Source organism: Dreissena polymorpha, chromosome 4 (assembly GCF_020536995.1).
Source record: "Dreissena polymorpha isolate Duluth1 chromosome 4, UMN_Dpol_1.0, whole genome shotgun sequence".
Lineage (NCBI taxonomy): Eukaryota > Metazoa > Mollusca > Bivalvia > Myida > Dreissenidae > Dreissena > Dreissena polymorpha.
In genome coordinates, this window is record NC_068358.1 from 111664321 (window position 1) to 111677602 (window position 13282).

The 13282-nt window shown below is 36.0% G+C and overlaps 1 protein-coding gene across 1 annotated transcript; it reads right to left on the reverse strand.

The window, feature by feature from the left end:
- Positions 1–9210: 9210 nt before the first annotated feature.
- Positions 9211–10179, reverse strand: LOC127876434 (uncharacterized). The gene is made up of 3 exons (XM_052421714.1): positions 9966–10179; positions 9633–9825; positions 9211–9491 (listed from the first exon to the last, which is right to left on the reverse strand). Exons 1-3 carry the CDS (start codon positions 10095–10097, stop codon positions 9310–9312), a joined length of 507 nt encoding a protein of 168 aa, XP_052277674.1. The 5' UTR covers positions 10098–10179; the 3' UTR covers positions 9211–9309.
- Positions 10180–13282: the final 3103 nt, after the last annotated feature.

Sequence of the window (13282 nt, forward strand, 5' to 3'; positions counted from 1 at the left end):
TTTTCGTGGGATACCACAGACAGTTTCTTTAGCCCCGTGCTATTTTAGCATTGTTTGCACGCTGTGTATTCAAACCTTGTTCGTTGTTCGTAGTGATGGGTTTTCCCGAAGTTTTTGAAGATTGTACATGTTTAACGTCCTCGTTCATCAAACCTCTTCTTGTTCCTCATACTTCGAGCTTCAATATCTATAGATATCTGTAGCACATCACTTTGGACATATGCTCTTGTCGCTCACAAATCTGTTCCATATCAATAATTCTGTTTTCAAGTTTTGTACAATATCGATGTACATTTTGGACATCTTTCCTGCATGCTCGCTGCTCATTCTCTACATCATTTATCTGTTTGAAGTTTTTATTAATCTGGTCAAAGATACAATTGAGTTTTTCATCTGTCGACAAGTTAGCAAAACTGTCACTACTACTTGCCTTTTTTCTTTTTTTTTTGTCACGGCTTGCCGTTTCCCGCCACTTTCTCCTTTGTCCAAAATCACGAAACGATTTTTTTAGAGATATGTCCTCACAAACGTCAAAATCACCTTCATCAACACTGTCGCCACTGTATTCTTTGTCACAACTCTCCATTTTACAATAAATTACACGAAAGAAATCCAAGAATTTAAGTAAATTTAGCAATTTTATTCCCCGCCATTGATTTCACGACTTGACCACTAGTGGTACAAAAGTGAATTCGTTCACTGTCTCGTTACAATTGACTATACCAATATGAAAAGTGATAATTGTTTAATATTTACACAAAGATGAAGTGCATGAACAGGTTCGTATAATGTGATTGTTCATTTGAGTGCGCTGAATACTTCATGGCACATTGTTATATGGTCGAATGCATCAGGCTTCATTTTAAATCTTCTTTTTTCCGAAGAAACGGTTTCACTTTTTAAGGAACAAGTATTTCTCGACAAATGGAAACATTTGAAGATGTTCAAATCCATCAGTATTAATTATTATCATGACATGGTTCTATAATTATAGTTACGTGTTAATTACCCCGCAATTTAATAGATATTTGATAATCACACTTATTTGCGGCTAATTAACACATACAACTCTTTTCAAAAGCGCATTTTATATACGCTGTTATCGTCTTTGTGAAGCAAAAATGTGTATATTAATTAAAAGGGTCAGCGTATTTTTTACCTATAAATTAGACGAAGGTGTCGAAAGAGATACGGATTACAAGTATTCTAATCCACAGAATGGACCTTATATTACAAGTATTCGAATCTACAGAATAGACCTTTCACTTCTTTATATCGTATAAGTATTTTAATCCGCAGAATAGATCTTATATTACAAGTATTATAATCCGCAGAATAGACCTTGTTTATTGCATTTAGTCAGTTTCATTAGCCAAAGCGATTGAAGAATTTAAAAAGAACACATACATGTTATTCTTTATCGTAATATTAGCATTATGTTTAAACCACTGAATCTGTCGGTTACGAGCACCAAATACTGTGATGATGCTAAACACAAGAAGGCAATGTCTCTCTCATTACAGAAGTACATGGAGGAATTATTGGTATGTCGTTTGTTATAAACGTCTTGTTTTGATGTACGAAATGTATACATAAACACACCAAACCGTACTTACTGCATGGTTGTGCAATAAAGGGTTGTGCCACTTGGCATGCCGATTATCATCAAGGACGAAGCCCATTAGGAAGTTTTTATAATGTGATTTTACCAGAGAATACGCCGCATAATTCACAGCACAATGCCACGTGCGCGAATGCATAAGGCTTCATTTGTAACCTTCTTTGTTCAAAGGAAGGGTTTTACAGAGATAAGCATTTATCTCAAAATAAACATATTAGTGTTTTTCAATGTATCAGTATTTATGATAAAAATATAAAGTTTCTATAATCATAGTAAAATGCTAAATAGATCACCCTGGAATTGGAATGGTTTTAGACAACCTATGTAATATGTGTTTACCAAACCATAAAACTCCTTTCAAAATCACATTCGACATTTATTGTAATTATCTTAATGGAACTACACTTAGTACATTAAAAACGCTCAGCGCCGGTTGTACTCACAAATAAGACGGGATTTTTTTTAAAGAGTTTGCAACTATTCTACTCCGCTGGATGGAACTTGTTCAGTTCATTTAGTCATTGATATTACATATAGTGATCGTAGCGAAAAACCAGAGCAATGGACACATTAGTCGTATACGTAATAACATTCGAATTTATGAATCACTGAATCAATCGTTTACGAGAACCAAATACTGTATTGATGCAAATCACCAGAAAGCAATGTCTCCATACGGTGTCATGATCAATAGTTGATTATTTAATTCAGTATTATATTGAAACATTCTTGGGAAGTCGTTTGTTGTTAACGTCTAGTTTTGAATTTCGATGAACTGTACACATTTTAAGTGCATGTATTGATGTATTACTAGTGCTTGGCTTGACTTATATCTACTCAAATGTATAGGGATATTGATGATAACATTACAATTCAGTAGAAAACATTACAAATAATCATATTATTTTGAAACTGTTAAAATAATACAATAGTTTCCACAAAAAAGCTTTAGTTTTGATAGTTAAATGTGCTGTAATTTTGTGTGAAGGTCAGACGTATTTTTCGGACTGGATTTTGAGTTCCTTATTGTAAATATTTACATATGCTTTAACACACAGTTTTATAATCGATGAAGTATAAAAACAACAACTCACCTAAAGCTCGTCAAATGTAACTTATACCATTGTCCATACCACGGTGACTGTAAGACAGTTATAACAAATGCATTTTTATATCAAATTCTAAACTGCTACCCGCTGGTGTTTGTTAAAGCAGGACATACCGCTTTTGTTGTAAAAATACACATTAACCCATTTATGCCTAGCGTCTAGACAAACGGCCTTTGCAAAAAAAGCGTATACCCAGATGAGACGCCGCATGATGCGGCGTCTCATCAGGGTCTGCGCTGTTTGCTTAAAGGAATTTAATCTGTAAGAAATATTCTAAATATAAAAATAAATATACTAGACATCCCTAATTTTGGAAATTTGATCCAATTTAGAACGATGAGATAGACCACTAGGCATAAATGGGTCAATATGCAAAATAATTCAGAGAACGAGGACAGCATAGTTTTTTTTATAAAGCCATTCGATGTAACACAGCTTGTCACTGTTAACTAATGCATTCCTCTGTTTTATAAGTAAAATATATTATCGAATATCTGTGGTAGTCACAATTACAGCACGATACGTCCATTTGAATTTTATGTAATCAGTACAAACCACTATAAATTGTTTAAAACACCGACACTGGTTCTCAAATGTAATCCAGTGCGAAAAAATATATGTGACTTTCACACAAAATTACAGCACATTAAAACTATCAAAACCGACTCCAAATGCAACTCAGTTATTGATTAGCATGTAGCTAAAACTTGCAAAATATAAACACAACATTCGCATTACCGGTATACAGTATTTAGCGAAAGCCTTTTATCTACTTTTGCAGCTGTGACCTCAAATGCAATTTCAGTTAATGCTTGCATTTCAGCAAATTACAAAAAGGAACTTCAGCGCAACAGCACTATACTTACTGAGGGCACTGAGGGTATTTTTTTTTAGCTAAAGGGACACTGGCCACACATGCCCGAATTGCACAATTTAATCCAATAAAGCTGGGCCTTATTAAAGCTTGCTATATTTACAGTTTGATCAACTGTGAATTAATTTATTGACCCGGAAACGCAAGCCTTTATTTTCTTTGTAAAAAAGGGTCATTGTTCTGCTACATTCCAGGTAATGTCAATGAACTTTGTTGTTGAACATATTATATGACAACAAAGATATACATCGAACTTCAACCTGATATCTGTACTCGGTATGTTGGTATTGATTATGTTGCACGCAAATGTTGACTTAAAGTATTTAAATTATTATTATTATACCTGATTTGAATAGCGTTCTTTTCACACATAGTTGTGCGTTCAAAAGCGGTTAAAGAGACGTGAATCTGATTCATCACACGTCAGACGTATAGGTCTTGATTAATTACCATAAATAATGACATGCAATATATATTTTATATTTTACATTAACACATTAATGCCTAGCGTCTAGAAAAAGGCTTTGGCAAACAGCGTAAACCCAGATGAGAAGCCGCATGATGCAGCGTCTCATCAGGATCTACGCTGTTTGCTTAAAGAAATTTTCTTAATTAATATTCTAAATATAGAAATAAATTTAATAGACATCCCTAATTTTGGAAATAAATTGATCCAATTTAGAAGGATGGGAGAGTCCAGTAGGCATAAATGGGTTAATTAAGATTACATATAAAGATAAGATTTAAGATGCACTCTTATGTTCACCTGCATTTCTTAACCCTTTACCACTTACACACGTATTGTGACGCATTTGTAGTCTCTTAGAGATTTAATTTAATTAAAAACCTTTCTTACTCGAGTCAAGTTTTAAAATCTTCATTTCTTACCCTTCGTGATCGATGAAGAGAAAACAGCATAAACCCTGAACAGACTGTGAGTTTCTCTCAGGCTTTTCTGGTTTTAAGCTGTTGAACATTTTCACTTTGTATGCCCCCCCCCCCTTCAAAGAAGAGAGGATTTATTGTTTAGCACATGTCGATACGTCCGTCCTTCGGTCGGTCCGTCCACCAAATGGTTGCCGGATGATAACTCAAGAACGCTTAGGCATAGGATCATCAAACTTCATAGGTACATTGATCATGACTGGCGGATGTCTCCTATTGATTTCCAGGTCACTAGGTCAAAGGTCAAGGTCACGTTTGTGGGGCATATGTTTCCGACCGCGGAACACTTGTTCACTTTGCTCCTGAGTGGTAAAGTGTTAAGTAAATTTCATCAATCACAAAACGAGCCATCATTATGCTAAACTGTGTGTGAGAGCTATAGGCTATGGTCGATGATTTTGTTAAGTAGTCCCAAAGATATCTCCAAAGATATCTAAATAACTTTATAATAGTTTAAAGAAGTTTTGAGATATATACGTCTTTCCTGGAAAAGCAAGAATAAAATATTGTACACCAACATTTACTTGAATTTTCCGAGTAGATAGCGAGGCATAATTTTGCTAACAGGCTGCTTACAGTCGAATATCTTGGTCAGTCACTGTTTATAAAGACCCAGAACAAAGACATACAATTTTATCCCATTTTCAACGCGACATTGACGGTATAACACCTTATGGAATATACTAGCCAGTATTCAGCCTTGTGGAATATACCTGTCGCGTGCACGGACTACTTATTACTTTACCACTGAATGATTTTTCATAAGAAATAAAGTCGAGAATACTTTAGCTTCAAAAATATGCGACCTCCAACCTTTAAATCTACCCGGTAGTCATTTGAGATAATTTTTCGCCATCCGTATAATGAATCAGCTGATACTTATTGCGTCATTTTCCCCCAATTTTTTACGATTTATCAGAGATCGGGATAACGGTGTACAGTGCGTTCTTTTCCCATTAAAACAAACAAGAAATATCTTTAAAAAAGATATACGGCGTTGATTGTGGTCGATGTTTATGAACGATCAAAAGTTATCTCTATGAGATAATCAAAGTACTGGCAGTACTGGTGTGACGATGCTTTTGAAGAGGATGGATATAAAACATCAATTTAAGTTTATCTATATCACTACAATTGTGTATGTTGATACGAACATTTGGGTACGATAAAAAAAAATTGGGTACGAAAATTTTGGGTACGAACAAAAAATTTGGTACGAAAACAATTTGCGTACGAAACATTTTTGGTACAAAAAAAAGTTTAGGGGTACGGGGAAGTAATACCCGTGGGTAACTTGACCCATTGAGCGAAACTGGGAGGCGGGTCACATTCTTGTTCATTAAGTATGGCAATACATTCATGATGATTCTCGAAAGTAGGTATGAGCACATAGCCGGACCATGTGAGCTCAATCGTATGAGCACTTGACTATCCGAGTTCGCCCACGAACATATGGATAAGTTAACTAATAGCGAAATGACCTTATACATGTATATGCTGAAATCTAACAATCGAACGAAATATCAAACATGGTATGTACACTTAGGTGGTTGTGTAATTTCTGTTAGAATATCGTATTTAATATGTAAATTTTAAATGATTGTGCCCGATCTTGAGTTTGTTGCCTTGTTTGAGTCTATACGCGCCTAGGCTGCACCCAGTGTGTGTATTTGTGTTTTTCCAAGGTAATGAGTTACCTCCGCGCTGAGGCTGCATAATGTTGGGACCCGAAGTGTGTCCAGCACTCCTACCTAATAAGATTAGATTGACGACAGTTGGGACGAATTTTGAATGATAGCTGCAATTTTGTTTTGTACTGAAATACTTTTTAATTTTTTATATGGTCAAATGCTGCGGGGGGGGGGGGGGGGGATGAGATTTTCCGGAAAACAACAACTGTCAGGAATGGTGACCACAAAACATACAAAATATAACATTGCGCCGGGAGCGGGAATCGAACCGGTGTCGTACAGGCGATAAAGCGAACGTCCTTACCACTGCGCTAACGGGACGGACAATTACGCTAAAAATGTTGTTTTATCTATATATATATATATATCATAGCAGTGCAGCGTTTACAATTTGCAGGTTCGAAATCGTTCGCATTCTTTAGTTTTGTGATCACGTAAAAAGTTAATTTTACATGTTTTTATTCGCAATTTATTTACTAAATCGAGAACAAATATCAAACAAAATAGAGAAAATATATAGTTGTTTCATTGGTCCATAAAAATAAAATGGATGTAAAATAACTAATTTGAAATTAACGTTCTGATACACTTATTGAATCTGATTCCCCAGGATATGCTGTTCTATTAATATTTACCTTTATCAACACGAACGACAACTCTGCTAGGAGAATGTTATCAATGAAAATCAACGAGCAATCTCCTACGCAGGGGCGAATGCCAAGGGAAGTAACTGAAAAATCGAGTTATCTCAATCGGACTGGCTCGGTCTTTTACATAGGTCGCCATTGTGAAGAATTTGTTTACTGGTTATTAAACCTTGGACGCTGCTGTTCCAGCATCGTCAAAAAGTAGCGGATGCCTTTTTTCTGCGCAGTTCTTAGCTACATCACAAGCAAATCAATTACGTGGTGTTGCGCCAGATTTCGTGGCTTATTTTGCTTTATGTGATTTTATTACTCAGATATCTATATTTACAGAATAGAAAAACACAAGAAACATGAAAATAAACGAGTGCATATAGGTCAGCCGGCAATACTCGAATCTTATTTAATTGCATAATTATAGTATAGTGAATTATTGTGCTCGTGCTTAATAAACTGGTCTAAATGGATAAATATTTCTTATTAATTTTATCAAAATTGGTCCTTATCATGCAAATGTTGAAAACATATTAAAAATCGATGATTGACATACCACAATAATATCGCCGAATATCTTTATTTAGTATCTTTCTGATCAAAACAGACTTCAAGTGCACAAAGTTTACGAGACGGCGTTTATATAAAGATTTCTGCAACTGACCGCAAACTGACCTTGATACCTTGCGGATTGGAATGCAATGCATAAAAGTTAGGTAACAATTCTGCTGCTGAAACGACGGCTTGTTTACGCCAACTGTACACGACCAAGGCAACAGCTGTGCCTAAAATATTGATATATCGACAAAGCGACTAAACGAACTATTTACTCCATCAGACAAAAATAGCATGGATTCCAATTTTTCCTTCAATGAAAAGATCGCAACCCCTTCTGCGAACTCCGTTGATGAACTGTATATAAACTCTGACTTTCACACACTGGCCGCGAATTGACCCGAAACCTCGCGGGTTGAAATGCAATGCAAGTAAGTACTAAATATGAGAAAATAGCCTTTAGTATAAACGCTTTTGCGCTGGTAATTCTCTGAAAATAAAAGGTGAACGCACAAACTGTATTTATGTCGAAAATTAATTGTAAAACTGTTCTATCTATTGAGCCTTTTCATTAGAGATAAAATTGTTTCATGCAGTAAAACAGTGTTACAAAGACGCGGATATGTTTCCAATGTTCTGGTGTTATACTCAAATCAGCCAATGGAATAAATGAAGTGTATTCATTCGTACCTAGCCGCGGGAAATTTTATTTGAATATTATTGGACACTTACAAAGGTCAAGTCAGGGTGAAAAGCTGGCTTAATACAGCTTACGCCGAAAAAAGTGGTTTACGTATAACAACTACATACAAGTCGGTTATAGGAGATCATTGTAAACGACGATTAGTTGCTGGGAAATTATTAAAAATATAAAGTTTAAATCAATAAGTCATGAATAACAAGCGCACGATCTGTTCACAAGGCTGCTTCTTTGTAAGTTCATATGGTATAAACGATACAAAAAAGCCGCCGATCTATTTTTTACAGGGGTATAACTTGTTTACCTTGTGTTGCAAACCCGTGTCGATTTTGATAGCTTTTGCCTTTTTCGCAAAATGTCAGTCTTTTTATGAAAAACATCAAATATTAATTTACAGTTATATTTTTTTCGTTGGAAATTACATAAACAAAGAAAAAAATCTGGTTTGTTATTTTAATTCATTTTATTGGAAAGTTGAAATAATCTAGTTGTATCCCTTGTTAGTATATCTAGTGTATAGTAAAAAAAAATCGAGACTTTTCCCTGTCCTTCGGACGACGAATTTAAGGACGCGCAGAACGTGATTTTTATATAATGTTATGGGTATGCCGTGTGTGATCCAATGCATCAATGGCTCCCATGTTAAAATCATTTCCCCGAGAAAAGGGAACGACAAAAGTACAAACAAGAACTAGTCCATATAAACGGACTCCCAGAGCCTTTGATAATTTTTGCTATGGCGGCTCTGGCAGTCTATATGCACCCCTTCATAAACATGGGTGCAGTTCAGCGCAGCGAATCTGTGCGCTTCACTAAACAGACGTCGTTCGAGACAAATTGAGGAAAATAATGAATAAACTTGAACCAGGCATTTCCCCAGGAATTTGGGCAGGCACAGCGGAAAGACAGCGTGGACGGGGGTTGGTGCGGAAGGGTGCTTGCCCCATTCCGCGTGTCGATTTTTTTTATTGTTTTTAACTGTTCTAAATCAAAATCTTCACTACTTGGGAGCTTCTAAAACACAATATTTTCTCTTTTTTTTATTTATTTATTTGTCCTCAATTTATTTCATTCAAGTCATGTATTTAATTATTAAATAAAAAGCAGAATAACAGTAGACATTAGCAAGCAAAACATGATTGAAAAACAACAACAATACAGTCACATATTACATGTTCAAAACACTGTTCTGCGAGGCTTCTCCTGGTGCCAGGCATCCACCATTTTCCCGAAGTCTACTGCCTCAATGTCTGGCCCTTCAATGCTGACCGTCATCAGTGCATTAATGACAGCAGACTTCATGCGAGCACGATTCTCCGTCTTTATCCTTTTCATCGTGCTGAATCCCCTCTCGCAGTCTGAAATACACACAATATTGTAAACTACTCTGAAATAATATCTATTGAATCGCTTTGGTTAAAGAACAAAGAGATATTTAAGCAAAACAAAAACATCATTCGTTTGTTATTGTGCTCTTGACAGCCTAGTCAAGTACCTACCAGCTGTAGATGTAGGGAGGAGCAGGCCAACGGCTGCCAGCTTGTAGAGCTGGTCGTGGCTATTACGCAAATGGATGGTTACCCACTCCATTGCCTCTTCAGCCTTCTTCTCTGTGCCCTGTAGGCTGCCTCGAACCTGCCTCCAGTTGTGCAGTGTTGCGTCAACGGGAAGGTTGAAGTGGTCAGACAGTTTCTAAACAATAAAAAAGTTACACTGATTGATTTTATAAATATTGTCACACAATCTGATAATTAACAATTGATTATAATGGAGTACATCTTTGAAATTATAATGGTTGACTGTAAATATCATGTTCTAGTTTAGTGCATTACCTTGATGTCCTGTTCGCCATGGTTGCCCATATCTCCAGTGGGGAACTTGGTGGTGTTGAAAGCCTCGAAGATTGACCCCCATAAACGACCCGTAAATCGTTCGCATATCTTATCAAAGCCCATTATGCACATACCGCTGATTAGCGCGTGCGCGTTTTATCTGGTCGTCGGCCGAATGCAGACAACATTCGGATCAGAGCTTGCGAGCGCTTGTGAAATTTTCAAGCGTCGCGGCGACATGATCGGAAAAACAAGCGCCGCGGGGAGATTGATTTTGAACTCCAAGCACCGCGCACCCGCTGTTCTAAAACCGCCTGGGGAAATGCCATTCAGGTAAATTTAACATGTTTATGAAGTTACTTCATAAACATGTTAAATTTACCTGAATGGCATCATACGGATGATATCCTTTGAATGCACCCTATAAAACACGACGATGTTTCAACACACTTTTCTCGCTGACATGTTTATGTTTAAATTTGAAACAGTGTATTCTGTATCGAATACCACATCTTTATCGACTTTATAGGCTGGAGCACATTACCCGACGTGCAAAATATTGGTGTACTGCGACCTAACCAATATTGGGTCAATTTTCCAATATGGCGGATACAGCGTACAAAACAAAACCTGAGTCAATAAAATCAATTATTTCTTGCTTTAATGGTACCATTTAGATAAGTTTGTGGTTTAGATAGATAAACTTGAATAAGTTCTTGCAGTTTCAGTGTTCCTTAAACCTTGCATTGTTGATAACATTTTGCACCCATAGACAAGAGAGAGCGCATTGCAACTCGAAGCAGCCCATTGGGCTTTAAAGCTTAGAGTTGAATTATTGCAACTAAAACAAGAACCAAAACACGTTCGAACTATATCTTACCTTTAATTATCCTTTAAAATCCATCTAATAATCCATTTAACTTAATAATTGACGATTTTGCATATAGGGTCTTCAATAATTATTTTAGCATAGTTAAATAAAGACCCTTATGCCATCCTATCACTATGTTCAAATGAGTTTACGAACTCGATAAACTTTCTTCTTCGTCACACGCTACGTCATGTACTCTATGTACATTACTGCTGTTAAAATGAACCGGAGCAGTTTATCAAATAATAGCCGTTGGTAAACTCGGTTGCATTTGCAGACTTCTGCACACAAACATAATTATGATTAAACGTGCACAATGTTTTATTTGTCTATGGTAAATGCAATATTGTACAAGAAAATAATTTAATATATAAATACACAAAGAATGAAAAACATTCCATTACACAAAAGACAAATGAGTGGATAATACCAGTGTACAAAATGGCACGTTCCGAATTCCAGTGTGGTGCTATTTTTACCATCTTATACTTTACACAGCTCTATGCCTAACGTGAATTAAATCGGAAAGCAAATAGAGATAATGCAGATTATTTACGAATTGTGCTATATTTATATGGCTTGTTGTACATTCTTAAATGTCAAAGTATATGCATGGATTATAAACAATGCACATTACACGAAATAAGGAAATTGTGATAAATTGACAATTCAAATATGTCGATATACAGTACACGTACATGTGAAATAAGTCGCGTTAATTATAAATCAGAGATCGGGATATTTTTTTCTCTCGTGGGATTTATTACCCCATTGATAAAAAAAACAAAACAATGGGCACTTAAAAATATGAATGGGCACTTTGCAAAAATGAAAGGGCACTTCTCAAGATGTATATCCGGTAAAAATTACAAACAATAGGAAAATCAGCATCAGTAAAATTGCGACCCATCAAATTTTTGTATGAGTCTGACGGAACTATATTGGTTAATATGTTAATGATATTAAAAAACTCGATATTATAGTAGATACAAATAATATTACCTTGTAATTTGATAATAAGTATAAATAATCCAATAAAACACTGCCATTATTTACGATAATGGATATGTGTTTATGAATTTTGTAAACACGGGCGTCAGCCATAGTTAGGAACTGTACAATAAGTTTGTAAATCGGAACTAATCTGTATATCTCGGAAAATCATTGATAAATGTATTTGTCGTTTCATTGCTTATGGCTTAATCAACCCATCAATGTAACAAAGGGCATCTCTCATATTCCAATAGTCTAAAATGATCAGTGGACAATCTTTTCTGACTTCAGGCCAACCGTCAAGTATTGTCTGTCTCAGTATTTAAAATACTGGATCTTCAAAGGTGTGTTTTCGAATACCTTCAAGTTTTCTGTCAGTGTACGGCAAGGTCGCCATGAACGTAAACATGTGTGGCCTGTGATAATTCAGGCTATGTATCACTTATGTCTACTCAGCGTGCCAGCTAATGGTATCTGTGTACCTGCTTTGTGTTCCAATGTCATGTCGTAACCTTGGACATGCAACATAATGCGTTGCAATCTTGGTAAAGCTGCATAAATGGGGTTTTTCATGATTGCTATCAATGGCAAATGATCAATTTCGACTTTGACCTTTCTACCATAGATATATTTCTGTATCGATTGAGTCCGAATGTAATAGCGAACATTTTCTTCTCAATGTGTGCCCAATTAACCTCGGTTTTAGTAATAGTTTAACGAGCATATGCAATAGGTCGTCCTTCTTGCATCAATGCTGTACCTAGGCCATATTTGGAACTATCAACCTGGAGCACTAGAGGTTTGTCAGGGTCATATTTTGTCAAAACAGGTCCTGGTGACTGTGTCAGTATGTTATTGACCTTATCGAATGCTTCCTGTTGGGGGTCATCCCAATGGAATATACGTCTTTTTTCAATACGTCTCTCATTGGAGTCGTAATTTCAGACAGATTTGGAGCACACCAAGATAAATAAGTTATCATTCCCATGATAGTTAGCAATTCTGTCTTTTCTTTGGGTCTCTGCATATTTGTAATAGCTTCCACTTTCTTTGGATCAGGCTTTATCCCGTCTTTCGTCAGAAGATGTCCAAAATACTTGACCACTAATACGCCAACATCAAGCGTGTCTCTTAGCTTGATACCATTTTGAGCACATGTCTTTAAAACCCGTCTCAAATTTGTGTCATGTTCCTCTGTGGAACTTCCGTACACCAGTATATCGTCAACAATGACTGCACAACCAGGTAATCCTGTCAGTATCTGGTCCATATTTAGCTGGTAGAAATTTTGCGAACAGATTAGACCCATTGGCATGCGGCAATATCTGTATCTACCCAGAAAAGTATTAAATGTTGTCAAAATTGATGATTCATGATCAAGTTTCAATGACCAATAACCTGATCGACAGTCCATTTACGTGAACATTTTTGCAGATTTTAACTTTGGCAATAT

Coding starts and splice junctions, on each gene's coding strand:
- LOC127876434 (XM_052421714.1), bottom strand. CDS start 10,097: ATGTGCATAATGGGCTTTGATAAGATATGCGAACGATTTACGGGTCGT. Junction 9,826..9,965: donor ATGGCGAACAGGACATCAAG/GTAATGCACTAA, acceptor TTTATTGTTTAG/AAACTGTCTGACCACTTCAA. Junction 9,492..9,632: donor CCTCCCTACATCTACAGCTG/GTAGGTACTTGA, acceptor TGTGTATTTCAG/ACTGCGAGAGGGGATTCAGC.